Here is a 27,644-nt window from a genome sequence, read left to right on the forward strand (position 1 = left end):
TATATATATAAATGAGTGATGGCATCACGGCAACCAACAAAACAACAAAACTACAGGCCCCACAACCTCGAAATTTGACAACACAACCCATCATCCACGCCTCTAGGTTGATACAACAAAAAGAAAAGAAAAATAAAGTCCTAATTAGAGGGACAGGAATAATTGTTTTTATCCAATTACTGCCAGTTAGAGGGCTAAGCTCCGCCCACTTGGTCTCCTAGCAACCTACTCAGCCCATGGGACAAGCACAGTTAGGCCTCACTTAGGCCTCTTCCACAGATTATCTGATTTGAACTGGATTATATGGCAGTGTAGACTCAAGGCCCTTCCACACAGCTATATAACCCATTTATAGTGGACTAAATGCCAGGGAAAAACCTTTACCTTTTACCTTAACTGCCACCAATTCCTCAATACTTTATTTCCCATACCACCAGACTTCACCACAGCAATGCGAGGCCGGGCACAGCTAGTAGATATATAGTGTTCCCTCACTTATCGCTGGGGTTAGGTTCCAGCACCACCCGCAATAATTGAAAATCCGCAAAGTAAGGACACTGTATTTATTTCAATATTTATACATTATTTTAGTAGTTATACACTATTTTAAGTCTTTATCAACCAATCGTGTGTTGATAAATGGCTTCCTTCTCCTCCTGTTGCCGCTTGGGCTCCTTTTCTCTCCCTTTGGCTTCTCCTTCCTCCCTTCCTTAGGCTGTAAATTGTAATTTTTTATGATTTATAATAGTACTAGCTATGCCCGGCCACGCATTGCTGTGGCAAAGTCTGGTGGTATGGGAAATAAAGTATTGAGGAATTGGTGGTAGTTAAGGTCAAGGGTAAAGGTTTTACCTTACATTAAGTCCATTATAAATGGGTTATATAGTTGTGTGGAAGGGCCTTGAGTCTACACTGCCATATAATCCAGTTCAAATCAGATAATCTGTATTTTATAGGCAGTGTGGAAGAGGCCTAAGTGAGGCCTAACTCTGCCTGTCCCCTGGGCTGAGTGGGTTGCTAGGAGACCAAGTGGGCGGAGCTTAGCCTTTTAATTGGCAGCAATTGGATAAAAACAATTATTCCTCTCCCTCGAATTAGGACTTTATTTTTCTTTTCTTTTTGTTGTATGAACGTAGAGGCATGGATGAAGGGTTGTGCTGCCAAGTTTAGTGTTTCTGGAATGTGTAGTTTTGTTGTTTTGTCCTAGGCCGAAATTTCATTACCCTTTTAAATATATAGATTTTAGAGTTTATTGAAAAACCGCAAAACAGCGAATCCGAGAAAAGTAAACCGCGAAGTAGTGAGGGAACACTGTATATAAATTGTATATATTGTACTGGTCCATGTATATATAATATTACATACATACACTGTGTGTGTGTATATACCTCACAACCTCTGAGGTTGCATGCCTGCCATAAATGTGGGCAAAATATCCGGAGAGAATATTTCTGGAACATGGCCAGACAGCCCGGAAAACACACAGCAACCCTGTGATCCCGGCCATGAAAGCCTTCGACAATATATATGTAATAATATTTTATATATTGTACTGGTTTATGCATATATAATATATATTATAGATAGATATATGCACGCGCACACATATATACTGGTCTGTGTGTGTGTATATAAAATTTTATTGTATATATTGTACTGGTCCATGTGTATATGTATATATATATAATATTACACACACACACATAAATATGCATACGCATGCACACACACATACATATAATATATATATATATATATATATATATATATATATATATGTATACACACACACACACATATACAGTAGAGTCTCACCTATCCAACATAAACGGGCCGGCAGAATGTTGGATAAGCGAATATGTTGGATAATAAGGAGGCATTAAGGAAGAGCTTATTAAACATCAAATTAGGTTATGATTTTACAAATGAAGCACCAAAACATCATATTATACAACAAATTTGACAAAAAAGTAGTTCAATAGGCAGTAATTCTATGTAGTAATTACTGTATTTACGAATTTAGCACCAAAATATCACGATATATTGAAAACATTGACTACAAACATGCGTTGGATAATCCAGAACGTTAGATAAGCGAATGTTGGATAAGTGAGACTCTACTATATATATTTCTGGACCAGTACAATGCTATACATTGATAACACTACATAACACAATTTTTGTTGCTGGGCTATCAATATCAATTCCTAATTGGTTCTAACATAAAAACATGGAAAAAGTTTATTAAACTGCCAAAACTTTGTTTTTACGGGAAGGACATCCTGCCATATTTGGTGATAGTTTTTCAATGAACATCTGATAGAAGTGAATCAACCTAGTTTGTGCCACAAAACCAACTAAGAGAGGACTGTGCAGTGAAACAGGAATAACCCTTTCGAATCAGGACAGAACCCTTTTGAAACGTTGTGACGTATGTATTGTCAAAGGCTTTCATGGCCGGAATCACAGGGTTGTTGTGTGTTTTCCGGGCTGTATAGCCATGTTTCAGAACATGCCCTGGCAGAATATGTAAAGGAAAAGTGAAGAATCTGCTTTGATTGAAGTCAAAAATCAGAAATTCCTCAAAGCACAGCAGACAAAGAATCAGTACAAGAAAACCGCACCACAAACTAGAGCTGACAGCTGGCACAACAAAGCCTAATAGGAGAGAATACTTCTGGAACATTGCCATACAGCCCGGAACACACACAACAACCCTGCTGTGACATATGTCTCTCCACAGGGCCTCACCACAGTCTGTCTCGTCAGAGGTGTCACGGCAGTCCGGCCGGCGGTCGCAGAGGAACTCCCTTGGGATGCATTCTCTGCTGCTGCGGCAGGTGAACTCCTCCGAGGTGCAGGCCCGTAGGTCCGGGTGAACTGGGAAGAGATAGAATTACATTATTATTATTGTTATTATTATTATTATTATTATTATTATTGACACAAAGACAGAGTATGACACAGCAAACAAGACAGATATGCTGGATTTCGTATCACAAAATCACAAGTCGCACACTTCCCAAGTGTCTAGGACTGTGTGATGTATTATTATTATTATTATTATTATTATTATTATTATTATTATTATTATTGACACAAAGACAGAGTATGACACAGCAAACAAGATAGATATGCTGGATTTAGTGTCACAAAACCACAAGTTGAACACTTCCCAAGTGTCTAGGACTGTGTGATGTATTATTATTATTATTATTATTATTATTATTATTATTATTATTGACACAAAGACAGAGTATGACACAGCAAACAAGACAGATATGCTGGATTTAGTGTCACAAAACCACAAGTTGAACACTTCCCAAGTGTCTAGGACTGTGTGATGTATTTTTGGATGATGTGTGCAGATCCCAGTAGGGTGGCCTTTTGCAGTTGGCAGATCGTAATTTTGTCAATGTCTATTGTTTCCAAATGCCGACTGAGATCTTTTGGCATGGCACCCAGTGTGCCCATCACCACCGGGACCACCTGCACTGGTTTCTGCCAGAGTCTTTGAAGTTCAATCTTGAGGTCCTGATCATGGCTGCGTTTTGTTTTTTTCCGTCAATGCGACTGTCACCTGGGATGGCGACATCAATGATCCAAACCTTTTTCTTTTCCACAACTGTGATGTCTGGTGTGTTGTGTTCCAGAACTTTGTCAGTCTGGATTCGGAAGTCCCACAGTATCTTTGTGTGCTCATTTTCCAATACTTTTGCAGGTTTGTGATCCCACCAGTTCTTTGTTGCTGGGAGGTGGTACTTGAGGCATAAGTTCCAATGAATCATTTGGGCCACATAGTTGTGCCTCTGTTTGTAGTCAGTCTGTGCGATTTTCTTACAGCAGCTGAGGAGATGATCAATGGTTTCGTCGGTTTCCTTGCACAGTCTGCATTTTAGGTCATCAGCTGATTTTTCGATCTTGGCCTGAATTGCCTTTGTCCTGATGTCTTGCTCCTGGGCTGCAAGGATCAGGCCTTCTGTCTCCTTCTTCAGGGTCCCATTCGTGAGCCAGAGCCAGGTCTTCTCCTTGTCAGCTTTTCCTTCCATTTTGTCAAGGAACTTTCCATGCAATGATGTGTTGTGCAAGCTGTCAGCTCTAGTTTGTAGTGCGGCTTTCTTGTACTGGTTTTTTGTCTGCTGTGCTTTGAGGAGTTTCTGATTTTTGACTTCAATCAAAGCAGGTTCTTCACTTTGCTTTACATATTCTGCCAGGGCATGTTCTTCTTCTTTGACTGCTTGTTTTACTTGTAAGAGTCCTCTGCCCCCTGATCTTCTAGGCAGATATAGCTGGTCAATATCACTGAGAGGACCATGATTATTATTATTATTAGAGTTGGAAGGGACGCCAAGGGGCCATCCAGTCCAACTCCCTTCTATCATGAAGGAAGATATAATTACATTAGTATTACGAGTTATTATTAATGGCGTTGGAAGGGACCCAAGGAGGAGCCCCCCAACTGCCTTGGACCTTCTTCAGGCGTTCCCCCCATCTGCAAATGGCTCCAACCAGCCCCCCAAAAGGCAAGATAAACACCTTCAGATCTTGAGTAAGAGAGTCAGGCGGATACATCGAAACAACACACCAAACTTCACACAGAACACAGCAAACGGGTTGCAAACACCAGCCAACGAAAGCAACGTCCAGCAAGTCAAGAGAGGGAGGGGGTCTGTTTGGACAGAGCAAGAAGCTTCGGTCCAAAGAAGTTCTGCTCCAGAGGATCTGAGTGTGGATCTCCAGGGATCCCTCAGACTGACTCCGACCCATGGATCCAGATGGACTGGGAGCGAGTGCGAGTCTCCTCCAGCTGCGTCCAAAGGAGCAGGAAGGAAGAGGAAGGAAGGAAGGAAGGAAGAAAAGGAACAAAGGAAGGCATGAAGGACATTAAGAAGGACAGAAGGAAGGAAGGAAGGAAGGAAGGAACAAAGGAAGAAGGAAAGAAGGTATGAAGAAAGGGAGGAATGAAGGAAGGCATGAAGAAGGATGGAAAGAAGGAAGGAAGGCCAAAGGAAGAAGGAAGGAAGGTATGAAGGACGAAAGAAAGGAAGGGAGGGAGGGAATGAAGGAAGGAACAAAGGAAGGAAGGAAAGAAGGAAGGAAGGAACAAAAGAAGGAAGGAAGGAAGGATGGATGGATGGATGAAAGGAAGGAAGGAGAGAAGGAAGGAAGGAAGGAAGGGGGGAAGGAAGGAAGGAATGAAGGCCAGATGGATGGAAGGAAGAAAGGAGAGAAGGAAGGAGGGAAGGAAGGAGCAAAGGAAGGAAAGAATGAAGGACAGAAGGAAAGATGGAAGTTACAAAGGAAGGAAGGAAGGAAGGAAGGAAGGAAGGAAGGAAGGAAGGAAGGAAGGAAGGAAGGAATTATGGAACAAGGAATGGAAGAAAGGAAAGAAGTAAAGAACAAAGGAAGGAAGGAACCAAGAAAGAAAGAAGGAAGGAAGGAAGGAAGGAAGGAAGGAAGGAAGGAAGGAAGGAAGGAAGGAAGGAAGGAACAAAGAAAGGAAGAAAGAAAGGAAGAAACCAAGGCAGACAGGCAGGCAGGCAAGCAGGAAGGAAGGAAGGAAGGAAAGAAGGGATTAACAAAGAAAGGAACAAAGGAAGGAAGGAAAGAAGGAAGGAAGGAATGAGGAAAGGAAGGAAGGAACAAAAGAAGGAAGGAAGAAAGGATGGATGGATGGATGGATGGGTGAAAGGAAGGAAGGAGAGAAGGAAGGAAGGAAGGGGGGAATGAAGGAAGGAATGAAGGCCAGATGGATGGAAGGAAGGAAGGAGCAAAGGAAGGAAAGAATGAAGGACAGAAGGAAGGATGGAAGTTACAAAGAAAGGAAGGAAGGAAGGAAGGAAGGAAGGAAGGAAGGAAGGAAGGAAGGAAGGAACAAATGAAGGAAAGAAGGAATTATGGAAGAAGGAATGGAAGAAAGGAAAGAAGTAAAGAACAAAGGAAGGAAGGAACCAAGAATGAAGGAAGGAAGGAAGGAAGGAAGGAAGGAAGGAAGGAAGGAAGGAAGGAAGGAAGGAAGGAAGGAAGGAAGGAAGGAAGGAAGGATGGAAGGAAGGGACCAAGAAAGAAAGAAGGAAGGAAGGAAGGAAGGAAGGAAGGAAGGAAGGAAGGAAGGAAGGAAGGAAGGAAGGAAGGAAGGAAGGAAGGACAGAAAGAAGGATGGATGGAAGGAAGGAAGGAAGGAAGGAAGGAAGGAAGGAAGGAAGGAAGGAAGGAAGGAAGGAAGGACAGAAAGAAGGATGGAAGTTACAAAGGAAGGAAGGAAGGAAGGAAGGAAGGAAGGAAGGAAGGAAGGGAGGGAGGGAGGGAGGGAGGGAGGGAGGAAGGAAGGAAGGGAGGGATGAACAAAGAAAGGAAGGAACAAAGGAAGGAAGGAAAGAATGCAGAAGGAAGGAAGCCAGGCCTCCAGGGCTGGGCTTTTCCCTTGGAGTTCTCGTGGACACTGCAAGGCCCATCGTCCCCATGCACGGGAGCAGAAAGCGGGCATTCGTTCACACACCCGGCAAGCGGTGGGCGCAAGGAGACCAGGGAGACCCCCTTCTCTGAACCGACCCCCTGCCCTCGTTTTAATACGGTTCTCCCTTTGCCTCCGAGTTTCGTTCTCTTTTCATGGGATATTTATCATTATCATATAACAATAATGATATTTTAAATGGTTATCAGAACTATAACTTATGACCTGGACTCTGATCATAGGAATGGCTGGTTTTAAATGCCGTTATATACTGCTTTTAGGAGGCCTTATAGTCTTTCACATTGTTTATTTATTTATGTTTACCTTCTTGTGTTATTTTGTTTCTGTCTGTGTTACATTATTGATTGTATTCGTTTGTGTTGTTATAAGCTGTCCCGAGTCCGAGGAGAGGGGAGGAATATAAATAATATTATTATATTTTTATTATTAATAATCATCATAAGGTAAAGGTAAAGGTTTCCCCTGACGTCAAGTCCAGTCATGTCTGACTCTGTGTGTTGTTGCTCATCTCCATTTCTAAGCCAAAGAGCCGGCGTTGTCCAAAGACACCTCCAAGGTCATGTGGCCGGCACGACTGCATGGAGCGCCGTTACCTTCCCGCCGGAGCAGTACCTATTACTCTACTCACACTCTGGGGGTTGATGCTCATCTCCATTTCTAAGCCAAAGAGCCGGCGTTGTCCAAAGACACCTCCAAGGTCATGTGGCCGGCACGACTGCATGGAGCGCCGTTACCTTCCCGCCGGAGCAGTACCTATTACTCTACTCACACTCTGGGGGTTGATGCTCATCTCCATTTCTAAGCCAAAGAGCCGGCGTTGTCCAAAGACACCTCCAAGGTCATGTGGCCGGCACGACTGCATGGAGCGCCGTTACCTTCCCGCCGGAGCAGTACCTATTACTCTACTCACACTCTGGGGGTTGATGCTCATCTCCATTTCTAAGCCAAAGAGCCGGCGTTGTCCAAAGACACCTCCAAGGTCATGTGGCCGGCACAACTGCATGGAGCGCCGTTACCTTCCCGCCGGAGCAGTACCTATTACTCTACTCACACTCTGGGGGTTGATGCTCATCTCCATTTCTAAGCCAAAGAGCCGGCGTTGTCCAAAGACACCTCCAAGGTCATGTGGCCGGCACGACTGCATGGAGCGCCGTTACCTTCCTGCCGGAGCAGTACCTATTACTCTACTCACACTCTGGGGGTTGATGCTCATCTCCATTTCTAAGCCAAAGAGCCGGCGTTGTCCAAAGACACCTCCAAGGTCATGTGGCCGGCACGACTGCATGGAGCGCCGTTACCTTCCTGCCGGAGCAGTACCTATTACTCTACTCACACTCTGGGGGTTGATGCTCATCTCCATTTCTAAGCCAAAGAGCCGGCGTTGTCCAAAGACACCTCCAAGGTCATGTGGCCGGCACGACTGCATGGAGCGCCGTTACCTTCCCGCCGGAGCAGTACCTATTACTCTACTCACACTCTGGGGGTTGATGCTCATCTCCATTTCTAAGCCAAAGAGCCGGCGTTGTCCAAAGACACCTCCAAGGTCATGTGGCCGGCACGACTGCATGGAGCACCGTTACCTTCCTGCCGGAGCAGTACCTATTACTCTACTCACACTCTGAGGGTTGATGCTCATCTCCATTTCTAAGCCAAAGAGCCGGCGTTGTCCAAAGACACCTCCAAGGTCATGTGGCCACTGGCATGACTGCATGGAGCGCTGTTACCTTCCCGCCGGAGCAGTGCCTATTACTCTACTCACACTCTGGGGGTTGATGCTCATCTCCATTTCTAAGCCAAAGAGCCGGCGTTGTCCAAAGACACCTCCAAGGTCATGTGGCCATTGGCACGACTGCATCGAGCACCATTACCTTCCCGCCGGAGCAGTACCTATTACTCTACTCACACTCTGGGGGTTGATGCTCATCTCCATTTCTAAGCCAAAGAGCCGGCATTGTCCAAAGACACCTCCAAGGTCATGTGGCCATTGGCACGACTGCATCGAGCACCATTACTTTCCCGTTGGAGCAGTACCTATTGATCTACTCACACTCTGGGGGTTGGTGCTCATCTCCATTTCTAGGCCCAAGAGCCGGCGTTGTCCGTAGACACCTCCAAGGTCATGTGACCACTGGCATGACTGCATGGAGCGCTGTTACCTTCCCGCCAGAGCAGTACCTATTGATCTACTCACATTGGCATGTTTTCGAACTGATGGGTTGGGAGAAGCTGGGGCTAACAGCGGCCACTCACGCTGCTCCCGGGGTTTGAACCTGGGACCTTTCGGTCTCCAGCTCAGTGCTTTAACACACTGAGCCACCGGGGCTCCTAATAATCATCATATAAGCATATTAATATGATTCATAATCATAGGCATAATCATAAGAATAAGCCGGGAATACAAGAGGTCCTGGACCAGTTCAGCCAGTCCTTCTCTACTGGTTTCTCATCCCAAGGAGGGATGTTTGTGTTGCAACGAGACGGAAGGGTCTCTTCTTGTTGCAAATATCCTCCCTGCAGATGGTGAAACCCGAACCCAGAAGAGAGAGAGATCATGTTCCTTCCGGACTGGGATTCCAGCCGGAGCCGAGCCAAGGAGGCACCTGGCGGGTGTTGGGCAGGCATGTCTTCCAGGGTGTAAACACAAGGTTGTAGGAAGGGGAATAACACCGCTGCAAGGCCTAGAAGGGACGCTAAAGGTCATCTAGACCAACCCGGGTCCCCGGTCTCCTTTTGCGCCCCTCCATGCCGCCTTACTCACCCGGAGGCTCAGGCGAAACAGGGGGAGGCGGGGTTTGGGCTGGAAATAAATGCAGAATTAGCCCCAGAACGGTGGAGGGAATAGAATAATACTAATAATATATAATATAGGAATAATATAATAATACTAATACTATAAGATTCCTCACACTCCTGTTGTCTCAGCCCTTTTCTTAACCAGGAGTCGCTTTAAGTTGCATGCTTAAAACTCATGGACTAGCTATATATATATATATATATATATATATATATATATATATATAAAATAATAATATAATATTACTAATAATTTATAGGATAATAATAATAATAAAATATAATAATAATATACTAGCAATATATAATGATAAAATACAATAATAATATAACAATGCTAGTAATATATAATATATAATAATAATATAATAATAATAATAATAATAATAATATAATAATAATATAAAATAATACTAATATATAACAATACTAATAAAATAGTATTGATAGATATATATATACACACACACACACACACATATACAGTAAAGTCTCACTTATCCAACATAAACGGGCCGGCAGAACGTTGGATAAGCAAATATGTTGGATAATAAGGAGGCATTAAAGAAAAGCCTATTAAACATCAAATTAGGTTATGATTTTACAAATGAAGCACCAAAACATCATGTTATACAACAAATTTGGCAGAAAAAGTAGTTCAATACGCAGTAATGTTATGTAGTAATTACTGTATTTACGAATTTAGCACCAAAATATCACGATGTATTGAAAACATACAAAAATGTGTTGGATAATCCAGAACGTTGGATAAGTGAGTGTTGGATAAGTGAGACTCTACTGTAATAATAAAATAATATATATATAATACTAGCAATATATAATAATAAAATACAATAATAATATAACAATGCTAGTAATATATAATATAATACAATAATAATATATTATAATATAAAATAATACAAATATATAACAATACTAATAAAATACAATAATAATATAATAACACTAGTAATATGTAATATATAATATAAAATACTACTACTAATAAAATACAATAATAATAAAATACAATATAATAATACTAGTAATATATAATATAATAATACTAATAATACTAATAAAATATAATAATATATAATAATATAGGTAAAGGTAAAGGTTTCCCCTGACGTTACGTCCAGTCATGTCCGACTCTGGGGTTTGGTGCTCATTTCCATTTCAAAGCTGAAGAGCCTGCGTTGTCCATAGACACCTCCAAGGTCAAGTAGCCAGCATAACTATATTATTATTATTATTATTACTATTATTATTATTATTATTATTATTATTATATAATAATAATAATAATAATAATAATATACTAATACTATAAGATTTCTCTCCCTTCCTGTTGTCCAAGCCCCATTCTTAAGTGTCTGTCGTTTGTAAGTTGGGTGTTTGTAACTCGGGGGCATCCTGTATACAAATGCTGATCTGTGAAGGCCGCACGGGCTCACCTGCTCCCAGCCTCCGGAATCGGAATCCGTCGACGGAGGTGACGTAGGAGGCGATGGAGCCGCTGCGGATGACGCCGAAGAGCACCTCCCGGATCTGTCCCTCCTCCGCGTTGCCCTCGGAGCCCACGTCCAGCTCCACAAAGACGTCGCCGTCAATCTCCCTGCGGCAAAAGGGGGGGGAATTATAACGGCCCCAATCCTACGAATGAAGCTCGCAAAGAATTGCAACGGAAATGACACTAACTTGATGAAGACCACGCTGACCACTTGCTCCCCGGGGATCTTGTAGTATTCAGATTCCAGCTGCAGAGGGAGAGAACCCACTTAGTTAAGACTTAGCAGAATTTCCATTGTAGTATAATAATAATAATAATAATAATAATAATAATAATTATTATTATTATTATTATTATTATTATTATTATTATTATTATTATTATTATTATTAGATACACAGCAAAGATACTGTGGGACTTCCGAATCCAGACTGACAAAGTTCTGGAACACAACACACCAGACATCACAGTTGTGGAAAAGAACAAGGTTTGGATCATTGATGTTCCCATCCCAGGTGACAGTCGCATTGAAGAAAAACAACAGGAAAAACTCAGCCGCTCTCAGGACCTCAAGATTGAACTGCAAAGACTCTGGCAGAAACCAGTGCAGGTGGTCCCGGTGGTGATGGGCACATTGGGTGCCGTGCCAAAAGATCTCAGCCGGCATTTGGAAACAAAATCACCATCTGCCAACTGCAAAAGGCCACCCTACTGGGATCTGCACGCATCATCAGAAAATACATCACACAGTCCTAGACACTTGGGAAGTGTTCGACTTGTGGTTTTGCGAAACGAAATCCAGCATATCTATCTTGTTTGCTCTGCCATACAACGTCGTTGTGTTGATAATAATAATAATAATAATAATAATAATAATAATAATAATAATAATATTTATTATTATTATATTATATTATATTAATTATTACTATATTTTATTATATTTATTATTATATTTCTTACTCTATTTTATTATAGTATTTGTAGTATTCTTGTACTATTCGGATTCCAGCTGCAGAGGGAGAGAACCCACTTGGTTAGGACAGCAGAATTTCCACTGTATTATTATTATTATTATTATTATTATTATTATTATTATTATTGTTATTAATATACGGAGGGCATATATCTATATATATAAAAGGATTTAAAAAATTCAGCCTAGGACAAAACAACAAAACTACACATCCCAGAAACACTAAACTTGGCAGCACAACCGCTCATCCATGCCTCTACGTTCATACAACAAAAAGAAAAGAAAAATAAAGTCCTAATTAGAGGGAGAGGAATAATTGTTTTTATCCAATTGCTGCCAGTTAGAAGGCTAAGCTCCGCCCACTTGGTATCCTAGCAACCCACACAGCCAGGGGACAGGCACAGATAGGCCTCAGGCCTCTTCCACACTGCCTATAAGATACAAATTATCTGATTTGAACTGGATTATATGGCAGTGTAGACTCAAGGCCCTTCCACACAGCTATATTACCCATTTATCTATATACAGTAGAGTCTCACTTATCCAAGCCTCACTTATCCAAGCTTCTGGATTATCCAAGCCGTTTTTGTAGTCAATGTTTTCAATATATCGTGATATTTTGGTGCTAAATTCGTAAATACAGTAATTACTACATAGCATTACTGTGTACTGAACTACTTTTTCTGTCAAATTTGTTGTATAACATGATGTTTTGGTACTTAATTTGTAAAATCATAACCTAATGTGATGTTGAATAGGCTTTTCCTTAATCCCTCCTTATTATCCAAGATATTCGCTTATCCAAGCTTCTGCCGGCCCATTTAGCTTGGATAAGTGAGACTCTACTGTATATAAAAAGGTAATGAAATTTCGGCCTAGGACAAAACAACAAAACTACACATCCCAGAAACACTAAATTTGGCAGCACAACCCCTCATCCATGCCTCTACGTTCATACAACAAAAAGAAAAGAAAAAGACCTAATTAGAGGGAGAGGAATAATTGTTTTTATCCAATTGCTGCCAGTTAGAAGGCTAAGCTCCACCCACTTGGTTTCCTAGCAACCCACTCAGCCCAGGGGACAGGTAGAGTTAGGCCTAACTTAGGCCTCTTCCACACTGATTATCAGATTTGAACTGGATTATATGGCAGTGTAGACTCAAGGCCCTTCCACACAGCTATATAACCCATTTATAATCTTATATTATCTGCTTTGAACTAGATTATCTTGACTCCACACTGACATATAATCCACTTCAGTGTGCAGTGGGACACAACTGGACTTAATGTCCGGAGAAAACCTTTACCCTTGACCTTAACTACCACCAATTCCTCAATACTTTATTTCCCAGACCACCAGACTTCGCCACAGCAACGTGTGGCCGGGCACAGCTAGTATATATATAAATGTAATGTGCGTTTTTCCCATGGAGTAAACAACAAAACCACTGAACGAAATCACACCAAGTGTGGCCACAAAAGACATAGTCACCCAATCTGTGTCTTTCAATAAAAAAACCTAGAAAAATAAAGTCTAAATTACAGAGGACGAGGAAGAGCCGTTCTCCCCCTGACTGCCAGTCAGAAGGGTAGGCCCCGCCCCGTTAGGCCCCACCCCTTCATATCATAGCAACTCGCTCAACCACAATGGCGCCCAGGGGACAGGTCTCTTCCACACTGCCTATAAAATACAGGAAATAACATAGACTAACTACCACCAATTCCTCAATACTTTATTTCCCATACCACCACACTTCGCCACCGCAACACATGGCCGGGCACAGCTAGTAAATAAATAAATCAACAAATCCACAGAACTGATCTCGTTCATAACACAACACACAACACAGGCTTACCGTGTCCACCACCGCTTCGGAGACGTCCCGGAACTCTTCGGAGTTGACGTCATCCAGCCGCGAACTGTAGTCGATGGAGCGGGTGAAGTTCACCAGCGCCCGGAAGTAGACTGCGAAGGAGAGGAGAAAGGGTGAGATCTCGCTATCCACCCCCCAGAACAATACGGGGGACCCTCCACAGATGGGAAGTCCATGGAAAAGACGGGGAAGGATGCTGAAGGGGATGTGGCCGTTGCAGAGGAAGACATTGATGGGTACGTGGCTATTGGCGGGGAAGCCAAAGGTAAGCATACAGGTTCCTGACTCATCCTATCATCATCATTATTATCATCATCATCATCATCGTCATATTATTATTATTATTATTATTATTATTATTACAGTATTATCATCATCTCCAGGATCTGACCTTCTGTCTGGATATAACTGAGCCACAAGGATAAGCAGTTATTATTATTATTGTTGTTGTTGTTGTTGTTGTTATTATTATTTACAGAAAGACATAGTATGACACAGCAAATGAGCTTTTCCTTCAATTTTGTCAAGGAACTGCCCATGCAAAGCTTTGTTGTGCCAACTGTCAGCTCTAGTTTGTAGTGCGGTTTTCTTGTACTGATTCTTTGTCTGCTGTGCTTTGAGGAGTTTCCGATTATTGATTTCATTCAAAGCAGGTTCTTCACTTTCTTTTACGTATTCTGCCACTGCATGTTTTTCTTCTTCAGCTGCTTGTTTTACTTGTATTATTATTATTATTATTATTATTATTATTATTATTATTATTATTGACAAAATGACGTTGTATGACACAGCAAACGAGATAGATATGCTGGATTTCGTATCACAAAGCCACAAGTCAAACACTTCCCAAGCATTTAGGACTGTGTGGTGTACTTTCAGATGATGCGCGCAGATCCCAGTCAGGTGGCCTTTTGCCGTTGGCAGATCGTGATTTTGTCAATGTCTATTGTTTCCAAATTCCGGCTAAGATCCAATGTACCCATCAACACCGGGACCACCTCTACTGGTTTCTGCCAGAGCCTTTGAAGTTCCATCTTGAGGTCCTGATAGCGGCTGAGTTTTTCCTCTTGTTTTCGGTCAATCCGACTGTCACCTGGGATGGCGACATCAATGATCCAAACTTTTTTCTTTTCCACAACTGTGATGTCTGGTGTGTTGTGTTCCAGAACTTTGTCAGTCTGGATTTGGAAGTCCCACAGTATCTTTGCGTGCTCATTTTCCAATAATTTTGCAAATTTGTGATCCCACCAGTTCTTTACTGCTGGGAGGTGGGACTTGAGACATAAATTCCAATGAATCATTTGGGCCACATAGTTGTGCCTGTTTGTAGTCTGTCTGTGCGATTTTCTTACAGCAGCTGAGAATATGATCCATGGTTTCGTCGGTTTCCTTGCACAGTCTGCATTTTGGGTCATCAGCTGATTTTTTAATCTTGGCCTGAATTGCCTTTGTCCTGATGTCTTGCTCCTGGGCTGCAAGGATCAGGCCTTCTCTCTCCTTCTTCAGGGTCCCATTCGTGAGCCAGAGCCAGGTCTTCTCCTTATTATTATTATTATTATTATTATTAATTGCCTTTGTCCTGATGTCTTGCTCCTGGGCTGCAAGGATCAGGCCTTCTGTCTCCTTCTTCAGGGTCCCATTCGTGAGCCAGAGCCAGGTCTTCTCCTTATCAGCTTTTCCTTCAATTTTGTCAAGGAACTTTCCATGCAATGTTTTGTTGTGCCAATTGTCAGCTCTAGTTTGTAGTGCGGTTTTCTTCTACTGATTCTTTGTCTGAGGTCCTCTTTGGCCACAAATGAGCTACAAAGTGTCACACCTTTGAATTATCATCATCATCATCATCTCCAGGATCTGGTGTTATCTCTGGATATAACTCAGCCGCAAGGATAGGCAGTAAGATTATTATTTTATTATGACACAGCAAACAAGATAGATATGCTGGATTTCATATCACAAAATCACAAGTCGAACACTTCCCAAGTGTCCAGTACTGTGTGATGTATTTTCGGATGATGCGCGCAGATCCCAGCAGGGTGGCCTTTTGCAGCTGGCAGATCGTAATTTTGTCCATGTCTATTGTTTCCAAATGCCGGCTGAGATCTTTTGGCACGGCACCCAGTGTGCCCATCACCACCGGGACCACCTGCACTGGTTTCTGCCAGAGTCTTTGAAGTTCAGTCTTGAGGTCCTGATAGCGGCTGAGTTTTTCCTGTTGTTTTTCATCAATGCGACTGTCACCTGGGATGGCAACATCAATGATCCAAACCTTTTTCTTTTCCACAACTGTGATGTCTGGTGTGTTGTTGTTGTTGTTGTTGTTGTTATTATTATTATTATTATTATTATTATTATTATTATTATTATTATTATTATTCTCCCCAGGACCTGAGGTCCTCTTTGGCTACAAATGAGCTTCAAAGAGTCACACCTTTGAATTATCATCATCATCATCATCATCATCATCATCATTTCCAGGATCTGGTGTTATCTCTGGATATAAATGAGCCGCAAGGATAGGCAGTAAGATGATGATGATGATGATGATTTTTTTTTTGTTATTATTCTCCCCAGGACCTGAGGTCCTCTTTGGCCACAAATGAGCTTCAAAGGGTCACGCCTTTGACATACATCGGAAACGTCGGCTCGACTGGATCTTGAAGGGCTTGGAGCTCTGCTTGCATTGAGTGGGCCTCCTTGCATTTGAACGTATGCGCATGCCACGCATACCAACGGGCCCGAGGGGTGTGTAGGGTTCCCGAAGGAATCCCAAGCCATGAGGCCACCCCACCCTGGGAAGGAATGAATGAGCGAAGCGGCTGCCTCAATGGGGCATTCTTCCTCCTCCTCCTCCTCCTCCCACGGACATTCGCCCTCCTTGCCCCATTCTTCCAGAGGGAGAGGCCCGGGGAGATGCAAACAGTCCTGGGTTTTGCTTTTTCCTTGCAGATTTACTGTTTCCCTTCTGTTTCCCACCCCCAGGTTTCTCATAGGAAGCGTGCCAGCGCGGCAGGGCCAAACGCTGCAGCAAATGCATTGACCAAATACATTGGGTTGGCTTTATGGGGCTGCAGGTGCCTCAGATCCCCCCAAAAGGGACACTGATGAAAGAAAGACCGTTATTATTATTATTATTATTATTATTATTATTATTATTATTATTGACACAAAGACATAACATGACACAGCAAACGAGATCTATATGCTGGATTTCGTATCAAAAAATCACAAGTCGAACACTTCCCAAGTGTCTAGGACTGTGTGATGTATTATTATTATTATTATTATTATTATTATTATTATTATTATTATTATTATTATTATGACACAGCAAACAAGATAGACATGCTGGATTTCGTATCACAAAATCACAAGTCGAACACTTCCCAAGTGTCTAGGACTGTGTGATGTATTATTGTTGTTGTTGTTGTTGTTGTTGTTGTTGTTGTTGTTGTTATTATTATTATTATTATTATTATTATTATTATTATTATTATTATTATGGCACAGCAAACAAGATAGACATGCTGGATTTCGTATCACAAAATCACAAGTCGAACACTTCCCAAGTGTCTAGGACTGTGTGATGTATTTTCGGATGATGCGTGCAGATCCCAGTAGGGTGGCCTTTTGCAGTTGGCAGATCGTAATTTTGTCAATGTCTATTGTTTCCAAATGCTGGCTGAGATCTTTTGGCATGGCACCCAGTGTGCCCATCACCACCGGGACCACCTGCACTGGTTTCTGCCAGAGTCTTTGAAGTTCAATCTTGAGGTCCTGAGAGCGGCTGAGTTTTTCCTGTTGTTTTTCGTCAATGCGACTGTCACCTGGGATGGCGACATCAATTATCCAAACCTTGTTCTTTTCCCCAACTGTGATGTCTGGTGTGTTGTGTTCCAGAACTTTGTCAGTCTGGATTCGGAAGTCCCACAGTATCTTTGCATGCTCATTTTCCAATACTTTTGCAGGATAATTATTATTATTATTATTATTATTAAATATTGTATTATTATTGTTGTTGTTGTTGTTGTTGTTTTCTTGCTCTTCTTTTCAGCACAATGTGTATCTTTAAATGGTAAAATGACTTTACAGACACCCTGTAGGTATGCTCACTTTTAAATTGATATAAATTAAACCGTATTAAATATTATATTAAATGAAAGAGAAGACCCTTAGGTTGGCAACCCTGTGGCCTCAGGCTTAATGGAAGTCAAAAGGGAGTGTTTTGTAAGAGAGAGCACCGCTGCCTCAGGTGCAGATGGGAGTTCTGGAAAAACAAGTCCCATCCTCCCCACTCTCCCATCCGCAAAGATGCCCAGGGCATTCGTTCTCGGACACAAAGGAAGACAGAGGGGCCCTTGTTGGTTGGGCTCCTACAAAGGCCCCATTGAGATGGCCAGTGGCCCCCCTTTCTGGCCAAAGAGTCACCCCCAAAGAATGCGTTACGCCCCACTGGGAATCAAACGGGTCTTTCTTTCATCTCCTTTGGACTCCACTTCTCTCCCCTTGAAAGCCAAATTGCAGTCCAAAAAATGGCCATACTCTGGTTTATGGGGGGAGAACCAAGCCTAGGGAATTCATGTCGTGCTTAGTGTTGGAGGATGAAAAAGGCCTCCTCTGCTCTCGTGCAGAGTGCCGTACGTCGCCCACCATCAAAAAGTTGGAACGACAGAGTTTTGGGTCCAGAAACCACAATCGACCAGTGTCTGGCCACTGCTGTGTTGGACTGGATGAGGGCAAGCAAGCGGAGACTTAATCCAGACAACTACCCTGTTTCCCCGAAAATAAGCCAGTGTCTTATATTAATTTTTGCTCCAAAAGATGAACTAGGTCTTATTTTCAGGGGATGTCTTATTTTTCCACAAAGACGAATTCACATTTATGGTTGAATTTTTAAAAATGAAAATTTATTATCTACTGTACAGTAGTTGTCATCAAAAAACAGCATAACCAAACTGTGAATCCTTTCAAGGATTTTTATATTATATTTTATTGCTATACTGTTTTAAAATTACTGTTTTAAATTTCTGTTCGTATGTAAATTTATGTTGTTGTTGGGCTTATCCCTGTGTAAGCTGCCCTGAGTCCCTTCTGGGAGATGGAGGTGGGATACAAGAATAATATTATTATTATTATTTCTTGTTACTACCTTTATTTCCATGTACAACAATCTATGGTATGTACATTTACCGATCCTGCATGCTTCCAAAGAAAAACTTTGCTAGGTCTTACTTTCGGGAGAGGCCTTATATTTAGCAATTCAGCAAAACCTCTACTAGGTCTTATTTTCTGAGAATGTCTTATTTTCAGGGAAACAGGGTATACAAAATCCCAGAATACTTGTAAACACAAGATGGTTTATGTACAAAGAAAATATGTCCAAATAGCATAGATTGTTATTAAAGTTCCCCGTACAAAGCTCAATTTGGCAGAGCCAGACAAAATGAAAAGGAGCAACAGCTCTCACACAAAAGTTATTCAAGTCTGATATTGGTTCCAATGTATATGGCTTCAGGGATACATAGTCAATGAAAATATCTTCCAAACAAAGTAAACAAACGGTTGGTCATGTTGCTGTATACTGGAATGAAGAAAATAAAGATGGAGCACCGCTCTCAAGAAAGTCTTCGCAAGTAAAGTCCAAATAAAGTCCCAAGTCCACAGGGGTTCCCGGGTATTTTTGTACCCTGTTTCGGGAAGAAAATCCCCTTCCTCAGGAGTTGGTATACTCAGCAACAATGAACTTATATCTAAAACAAAACATAGAGTAACAAGTGTTTTCTGAACATAAATCCAGAATTAAAAAATTATCTACAGAATCTCTTTTATACTCACACTTCACTCAATACAAGCATTCATCTACCTCATTTAAATTTTGTGCTCTGGAATGCATTACTCAAAAACCCTATATGGACTTGGAAAAACTATTATCCCAAAGAGAAATGTACTGGATCTTTAAGTTTAAAACCTTTTCCCCTCAAGGACTTAATGAATCACTTAATTTTAGCTGTTTCCTTTAAGTTACCAAGTACTCTTTAAAAACCTTTGAATGAACCTCCAGAATCACTCGCAGTTGGAATCACCACAAGCAGAGTCACTCTGTGTAAGCAATTAGGCACTGTGTAAGTATATAACAGTTATATGGGTTACCTTTACTTCTGTTAATACTGCTGGGAAAATACTTGTTACTCTATGTTTTGTTTTAGATATAAGTTTATTGTTGCTGAGTATACCAACTTCTGAAGAAGGGGATTTTCTCCCCGAAACAGGGTACAAAAATACCTGGGAACCCCTGTAGACTTGGGACTTTATTTGGACTTTACTTGCAAAGACTTTCTTGAGAGCGGTGCTCCATCATTATTTTCTTCATTCCAGTATGCAACAACATGACCAACCGTTTGTTTACTTTGTTTGGAAGATATTTTCATTGACTATGTATCCCTGAAGCCTATATACATTGGAACCAAATTTCAGACTTGTTCGAGCTGTTGCTCCTTTTCATTTTGTCTGGTACTGCCAAATTGAGCTTTGTACGGGGAACTTTAATAACAATATATGCTATTTGGACATATTTTCTTTGTACATAGACCATCTAGTGTTTGTGTAGATACTTAATCCAGACAAGACAGAGGTCCTCCTGGTCAGTTGTACGGCCGATCGGGGCATAGAGTGGCAACCTGTGCTTGACGGGGTCACACTCCTCCTGAGGACACAGGTCTGCAGTTTGGAGGTCCTTCGAGACTCAGGTGTTGGTGGTGGCCAGGAGAGCCAGCTGTGACCATACCTCGAGTAGTCTGCCTTGGCCAAGGTGGCCCACACCTTGGTTACCTCCAGACTGGACTACTGCAATGCACTCTACATGGGGCTGCCCTTGAAGATGGCCCGGAAACTCCAACTTGTACTACAGTCAGCGGTCAGGTTGTTAACAAGAGCAAAGTGTTGTGGTTCAGTCTGATGATGAAGGGGGATTTGGGTTTATGCAGGTTGAGCAAAGAAATGTTGAAGGCTCTGAATTGTCAGAGAGGCTGTCGGGGAGCAGGGAAGCTGGTGATAAGATTTTGAACATCAACAAAGTCCAGGTGGCTCTGGCAGCGAGTCAGAGGAGTCTTCCTTAGATAGAGACTGTCATACCCCAGCCACCTTTGGCTTCTGAACCTGCTCCAGACATGAACTTTGACCAGGATGAAGCTTATTCTGACCTTTTGCCCAGTCCTTCCAGCTCCTTTCAGTTACAGCTGCCAGCTGTTGATAGTTCAGATGCTTCATAGAATCATAGAATTATAGAATAGTAGAGTTGGAAGAGACCACATGGGCCATCTAGTCCAACCCCCTGCTAAGAAGCAGGAAATCGCATTCAAAGCACCCCCGACAGATGGCCATCCAGCCTCTGCTTAAAAGCCTCCAAGGAAGGAGCCTCCACCACGGCCCCGGGGAGAGAGTTCCACTGTCGAACAGCCCTTCTCACAGTGAGGAAGTTCTTCCTGATGTTCAGGTGGAATCTCCTTTCCTGTAGTTTGAAGCCATTGTTCCGTGTCCTGCAGGGCAGCAGAAAACAAGCTTGCTCCCTCCTCCCTATGACTTCCCCTCATGTATTTGTACATGGCTATCATGTCTCCTCTCAGCCTTCTCTTCTGCAGGCTAAACATGCCCAGCTCTTTAAGCCGCTCCTCATAGGGCTTGTTCTCCAGACCCTTCATCATTTTAGTCGCCCTCCGCTGGACGCTTTCCAGCTTGTCAACATCTCCCTTCAACTGTGGTGCCCAAAATTGGACACAGTATTCCAGGTGCGGTCTGACCAAGGCAGAATAGAGGGGGAGCATAACTTCCCTGGATCTTCCTTAATTGGGAGAGATACGGGAGATGTTACTCCCATGGCTGAACCAGTTCCCCAGAGAACACCGAAAGGAGTTTTTGTATCACCAGAGATCAGAAAAACAAGAGCTTCATAGGAGTAACCGCTTGGCATCTCGAGGGGATTGTGGATAAGAAGATTCCCTTGGGAACCTTTGGGGAGTTTGGTCTCCCTTTGTTGGGATCTGATATTTGTTCCATAAAAGTGTCTTGCACTGCAAACATTTTTCCTTGAGAACACTTCACCGACTCCAGTTCCCTGATTTCACCAAGCCAAGCCCCCTGTTCCTGGCGGCCAAGCCAAGCCGCAACTCCCGATTGAACCAGAGTAAATTCACTTCCTTGCCTTGTTCCTGAATCAAGATTGGTTTTAACTCCGTTTCGTTCCTGCCTTGATGACAAAGACTTCCTAGTGACTTTGGATCTTGTTCTTTGGATCTTGCTCTTTGCACCTTGTTATTCACTCTTGCTTCCTTGTTGTTTTTCCCCGCTCAAGAACTTTCAAAGAGTTTTGAGCATGTTTTGGTTTCTGGACTTTGGACAATAATACTGGACATTTCTCTTCAACTCTTTGGACTAATTCATACCTTTTTATAAAGGACTATTCCTCTCTCATCCCTTCCACTTATTCATTCCTGAATTTATTTTTGTTTTAATAAAGATATTATATGAATATTGGTCTCTGTGTGGTTTCCAGTACTCACGCTGCCTCGGGGTGCAACAGTGACACAAGGTTAAGGGTTCGTCCCAGGCATTCTGTGAGAATTGCTAGTAAATGTGTGGGAACCCAAGGTCAGAGGAATACTTTCTTAGCTTGTAAGCATGGTTAAATAGGGTGAAACAGGGAAAGATTTCAGATGAAGCAACATTGATTTTTGGGAAGCTTAATTCCTACCTTGTCTCTGCTCATGGAAACGGATTCTTATTTTGTTCATGCCTAGATTCTGTGTTTGGATTGTATTTTGGAGTTCATGCTGCCTTGTTTTTCAGGATTGATTTGCTATATTAGAGACTTTGAACTATTTTCTACAGAGACTTTGAACTATATTCTGCAGATTGCCTTTGCAATTGGATCACTGCTTTCTTTACTGCTTTTTATTAAGACTTTGCTTATTTTTATCAATAAACTGCAAAAACCAAGTCTGTTGTGGTGGAGTGTGTGTAAGAGCAAGATGAACCTGTGCTGAGGTGCAACACGAATTATAGAGAGCGGACAACCCTCTTATTAAACCAGCTCCAACAGCTGCCAAGAAGTTTCCGGTCCCAAATCAAGGTGATGGTGATGATGATGATGATGATTATTATTATTATTTTCTGAGTTGGAGTCTTGGGTGGAAGGTAATTTTTGGAGTCATAGAGGTAGTAATGGCTGCTTATCCCCATGTGAGACACCCCGAGTCCCTTCGGGGAGATGGGGTGGGATATAAGAATAAATTTGTTGTTGTTGTTATTATTATTGTTATTATTTTCTGAGTTGGAGTCTTGGGTGGAAGGTGATTTTGGAGTCGTATAGGAAGTAATGGCTGCTCATCCCCATGTGAGCCACCCTGAGTCCCTTCGGGGAGATGGTATGGGATAGAAGAATAAAGTTGTTGTTATCATTATTATTATTATTTTCTGAGTTGCAGTCTAGGATGGAAGGTGTTTTTGGAGTCAAAGAAGAAGTAATGGCTGCTTATCCCCATGTGAGACACCCTGAGTCCCTTCAGGGAGATGGGATGGGATATAAGAATAAAGTAGTAGTAGTAGTAGTAGTTGTTGTTATTATTATTATTATTATTATTATTATTATTATTTTCTGAGTTGGAGTCTTGGGTGGAAAGTGATTGTGGAGTCAAAGAGGAAGTAATAGCTGCTTATCCCCATGTGAGACACCTCGAGTCCCTTCGGGGAGATGGGGTGGGATATAAGAATAAATTTGTTGTTGTTATTATTATTATTGTTATTATTATTTTCTGAGTTGGAGTCTTGGGTGGAAGGTGATTTTGGAGTCGTAGAGGAAGTAATGGCTGCTCATCCCCATGTGAGCTGCCCTGAGTCCTTTCGGGGAGATGATAGAAGGATAAAGTTATTATTACTATTATTATTATTATTATTATTATTATTATTATTATTATTATTATTATTATTTTCCGAGTTGTAGTCTAGGGTGGAAGGTGATATTGGAGTCGTAGAGAAAGTCCTAATGGTTGCTTATCTGTCACCCTGTTTCTTTGAGCGGTCACCATACGTGCGATTTCACAGAGACCACGATGAAGAAAAGGAGTGGCACAGAAAAGGAGGATGGAAGGAAAGAAACAACGGGGAGGAAGAAGGGCTGGAAGATGGCCCTGGGCTTGCAAAACGCCTCCTCCACCCCGGCGTCTGCGGCTGCCTCGCTTTGCCTCCTTTTAAGGAGCCCTTGTTCTGGCCGCCGCACCAAACAGAACAATAAGGAGAGAAGCAGAAGCCGGTGCCTCGGAGTTGAGTCACGTCTAAAAAGCTGTGCCAGATGCGGCCCAAAAGAAGCCGACTTGGAGAAGGTCTCTCTGCTTGACCCACCTGGTTCCGGGCACAGGGCAGAGGTTGCGGCAGGGCGGTTTCATGACACCCCGTTTGGACATTGGTGAAGGTTTCAAGGTTCCCCGTGAAGGGCCGAGGCCAGAGCCCCCCTGGCACACTTACTGAGCGGGGAGTCCTCGTCCGTTTCGGAGGTCATGCCGGCCGGAGGAAGAGGAGGAGGAGGAGGGAGAGAAGGAGGGAAGAACGGAGGGTCTGCGGAAGAGAAAAGAGAGAGGGAAGGGAAGGAAGGAAGGAAAGAAGGGAAATTGGAGAGGAAGGGAGGGAAGGAAGGAAGGAAGGAATACATGAATGGATGGATGTTGGAGAAGGAAGGAAGGAAGGAGGGAAGGAAGGAAGGAAGGAAGGAAGGAATATTAGAGAGGGAGGGAAGGAAGGAAGGAATACATGAATGAATGGATGTTGGAGAAGGAAGGAAGGAAGGAGGGAAGGAAGGAAGGAAGGAAGGAAGGAAGGAATATTAGAGAGGGAGGGAAGGAAGGAAGGAATACATGAATGAATGGATGTTGGAGAAGGAAGGAAGGAAGGAAGGAGGGAAGGAAGGAAGGAAGGAAGGAAGGAAGGAAGGAAGGAAGGAAGGAAGGAAGGAAGGAAGGAAGGAAGGAATATTAGAGAGGGAGGGAAGGAAGGAAGGAATACATGAATGAATGGATGTTGGAGAAGGAAGGAAGGAAGGAGGGAAGGAAGGGAGGGAGGGAGGGAGGGAGGGAGGGAGAGAGAGAGAGAGAGAGAGAAGGAAAGAAGGAAAGAAGGGATATAGGACAGGGAGGGAGGGAAGGAAGGAAGGAATACATGAATGGATGTTGGAGAAGGAAAGAAGGAAGGAAGGAAGGAAGGAAGGAAGGAAGGAAGGAAGGAAGGAAGATTAGAGAGGGAGGGAAGGAAGGAATACATGAATGGATGTTGGAGAAGGAAGGAAAGAAAGAAGGAAGAAAAGAAGGAAGAAATATTGGAGAAGGAGGGAAGGAAGGAAGGAATAAATGAATGGATGTTGGAGAAGGAAGGAAGGAAGGAAGGAAGGAAGGAAGGAAGGAAGGAAGGAAGGAAGGAAGGAAGGAAGGAAGGAAGGAAGGAAGGGATATTGGAGAGGGAAGGAAGGAAGGAATGATGGAGAAGGAGGGAAGGAAGGAAAGAAGGAAGGAAGAAATATAGGAGAGGGAAGGAAGGAAGGGATATCAGAGAAGGAAGGAAGGAATAAATGGATGGATGTTGGAGAAGGAAGGAAAGAAGGAGGGAGGGAGGGATGAATATTGGAGAGGAAAGGAAGGAATAAACAAATGAAGGTTGGAGAAGGGAGGAAAGAAGGAATATTGGAAAGGGAGAGAATGAATGAATAAATGAAAGGAAAGAAGAAATATTGGAGAGGGAGTGAATGAATTAAATGAATGCATGCATGTTGGAGAAGGAAGGAAGGAATGTTTGAGAAGGAGATAAGGAAGGAATAAATGAATGGATGTTGGGAAACGAAGTGGGGAAGGAAAGAAGGAAAAGGAGAAGGAAGGGAGGGAGGGAGGGAGGGAAGAGGAAGGAGGGAAAGAGGGAAGGAAGGAATTAAAGAAGGGATGAATATTAGGGAGGAAAGGAAGGAATACATGAGTGAATGTTGGAGAAGGAAGGAAGGAAGGAAGGAAGGAAGGAAGGAAGGAAGGAAGGAAGGAAGGAGAGAAGGAAGGAGAAAAGGACAGAAGAGAGATTATTGAAGAGGGAGAAAATGAATGAATGTGTGAGTTATTACCAGAGAAGGAAGGAAAGTATTAGTAGGGGGAGGGAAGGATAAATATTGGGGACGTACGAGTGGTAAACACAAAAGGAAGAAGGAAGATGAGGGATGTATAGAAGGAGGGAAGGAAGGGAGAGAAATCAGGGTGGAAGGGGAAACGAGAGAGCAAAGAGAGAAAGGAAGGAAAGACTGGTTACTGAGCAAAGAGGAGTTCAGAAGCAAGAGAAGCCAGCAGGGTGGCCTCTCCCTTTTGGGGAAGTTCAGGTCCCCCTTCCCTGCCTGTGATGTCCCTCTTCCTCCCTCAAGCGTCATCTCTGGCTCAGACAAAAGGCTGTGAGGACAACTGACAAGTGAGGAGGCCAGGAACAGCTGCAGCCCTCCTCCTCCTCCTCCTCCTCGGGGTCTTGTTTGGGGCTAAGAATAGCCCGGGCACAATGGCCGAAAGCGGTCCAGGGCGGAGGGGAGGAAGGGGGGAGGAGGAGGAGGACAGTGCCTTTCCCTTCCCAACATCTGACCTGCTCCTTTGACTTTGACATCCTCCTCCTCCTCGGAATCCAAATTGCAGCTCCGGCCTGACTCCGAGGGGTCCACTGGGAGCGCCTTGGATGGGAAGAGGGTGTCTGGTTCTCTCCTTCCCTCCTGAGCGAGACATGCAGCCCTCCAAAACCCTCCCACGGCTGCTCCTTGGCGGATCCCACATTCTCTGTGTCTGTGTATCTGTAGGAATGTGTTTGTATCCATCCGTATATGTGGATAATAGATGTATGTGTATATGTGTATGTAATGGGTGTGTATGTGTATATGTGGATTATATAAGTCAGTGGTTCCCAAACTTATTTGGACAATGCGGATACGCTTTGGGCCCTCTGCCTGGCAGAACGGGGCTGGACTAGATGACCCCTGGGGTCCCCTTACAAGGTCCTTTAAGGCAGTAGTTCCCAAACTTATTTGGCCTACCACCCCCTTTCCAGAAAAAATATGACTCAGCACCCCCTGGAAAGGGGGGCGTGGCTTAGAGGGGTGGGCGTGGCTCCTGCTCAAGAAGGCGGGGCTGAGCCTCTCCCCTAGTCCAAGATGCAGGGCCCCGCCCCCACCCCTAGCCCCGCCCTTTAGTCCTAAAAGGCCTCTCAGGAGAGATATAGAGGCTCAGCCCTGTCTCGTGCTCTTGGGAAGAGGCCCCGCCCCCACCCCTAGCCCCGCCCTTTAGTCCTAAAGGGCCTCTCAGGAGAGATATAGAGGCTCAGCCCTGTCTCGTGCTCTTGGGAAGAGGCCCCGCCCCCACCCCTAGCCCCGCCCTTTAGTCCTAAAGGGCCTCTCAGGAGAGATATAGAGGCTCAGCCCTGTCTCGTGCTCTTGGGAAGAGGCCCCACCACCACCCCTAGCCCCGCCCTTTAGTCCTAAAGGGCCTCTCAGGAGAGATATAGAGGCTCAGCCCTGTCTCGTGCTCTTGGGAAGAGGCCCCGCCCCCACCCCTAGCCCCGCCCTTTAGTCCTAAAGGGCCTCTCAGGAGAGATATAGAGGCTCAGCCCTGTCTCGTGCTCTTGGGAAGAGGCCCCACCACCACCCCTAGCCCCGCCCTTTAGTCCTAAAGGGCCTCTCAGGAGAGATATAGAGGCTCAGCCCTGTCTCGTGCTCTTGGGAAGAGGCCCCGCCCCCACCCCTAGCCCCGCCCTTTAGTCCTAAAAGGCCTCTCAGGAGAGATATAGAGGCTCAGCCCTGTCTCGTGCTCTTGGGAAGAGGCCCCGCCCCCACCCCTAGCCCCGCCCTTTAGTCCTAAAAGGCCTCTCAGGAGAGATATAGAGGCTCAGCCCTGTCTCGTGCTCTTGGGAAGAGGCCCCGCCCCCACCCCTAGCCCCGCCCTTTAGTCCTAAAGGGCCTCTCAG

At 43.5% G+C, this 27,644-nt stretch overlaps 1 protein-coding gene across 8 annotated transcripts in view; it reads right to left on the reverse strand.

Annotated features, from left to right (window-relative positions):
• hspg2 (heparan sulfate proteoglycan 2) overlaps positions 1–27,644 on the reverse strand; it is a gene marked incomplete at its 3' end in the record, with an annotated part of 196,940 nt that overhangs the window by 128,914 nt on the left and 40,382 nt on the right. For 5 of the 8 annotated variants that reach the window (XM_062966739.1, XM_062966740.1, XM_062966737.1 and 2 more), the window contains 6 exon segments: positions 2,752–2,880; positions 9,234–9,272; positions 10,729–10,889; positions 10,973–11,031; positions 13,617–13,726; positions 24,147–24,236. In XM_062966739.1, coding sequence (XP_062822809.1) covers positions 2,752–2,880; positions 9,234–9,272; positions 10,729–10,889; positions 10,973–11,031; positions 13,617–13,726; positions 24,147–24,236 — 588 coding nt within the window. 8 annotated transcript variants of the gene reach the window in all.

Source organism: Anolis carolinensis, unplaced genomic scaffold (genome assembly GCF_035594765.1).
Source record: "Anolis carolinensis isolate JA03-04 unplaced genomic scaffold, rAnoCar3.1.pri scaffold_28, whole genome shotgun sequence".
NCBI classification, from domain to species: Eukaryota; Metazoa; Chordata; class Lepidosauria; order Squamata; family Dactyloidae; genus Anolis; species Anolis carolinensis.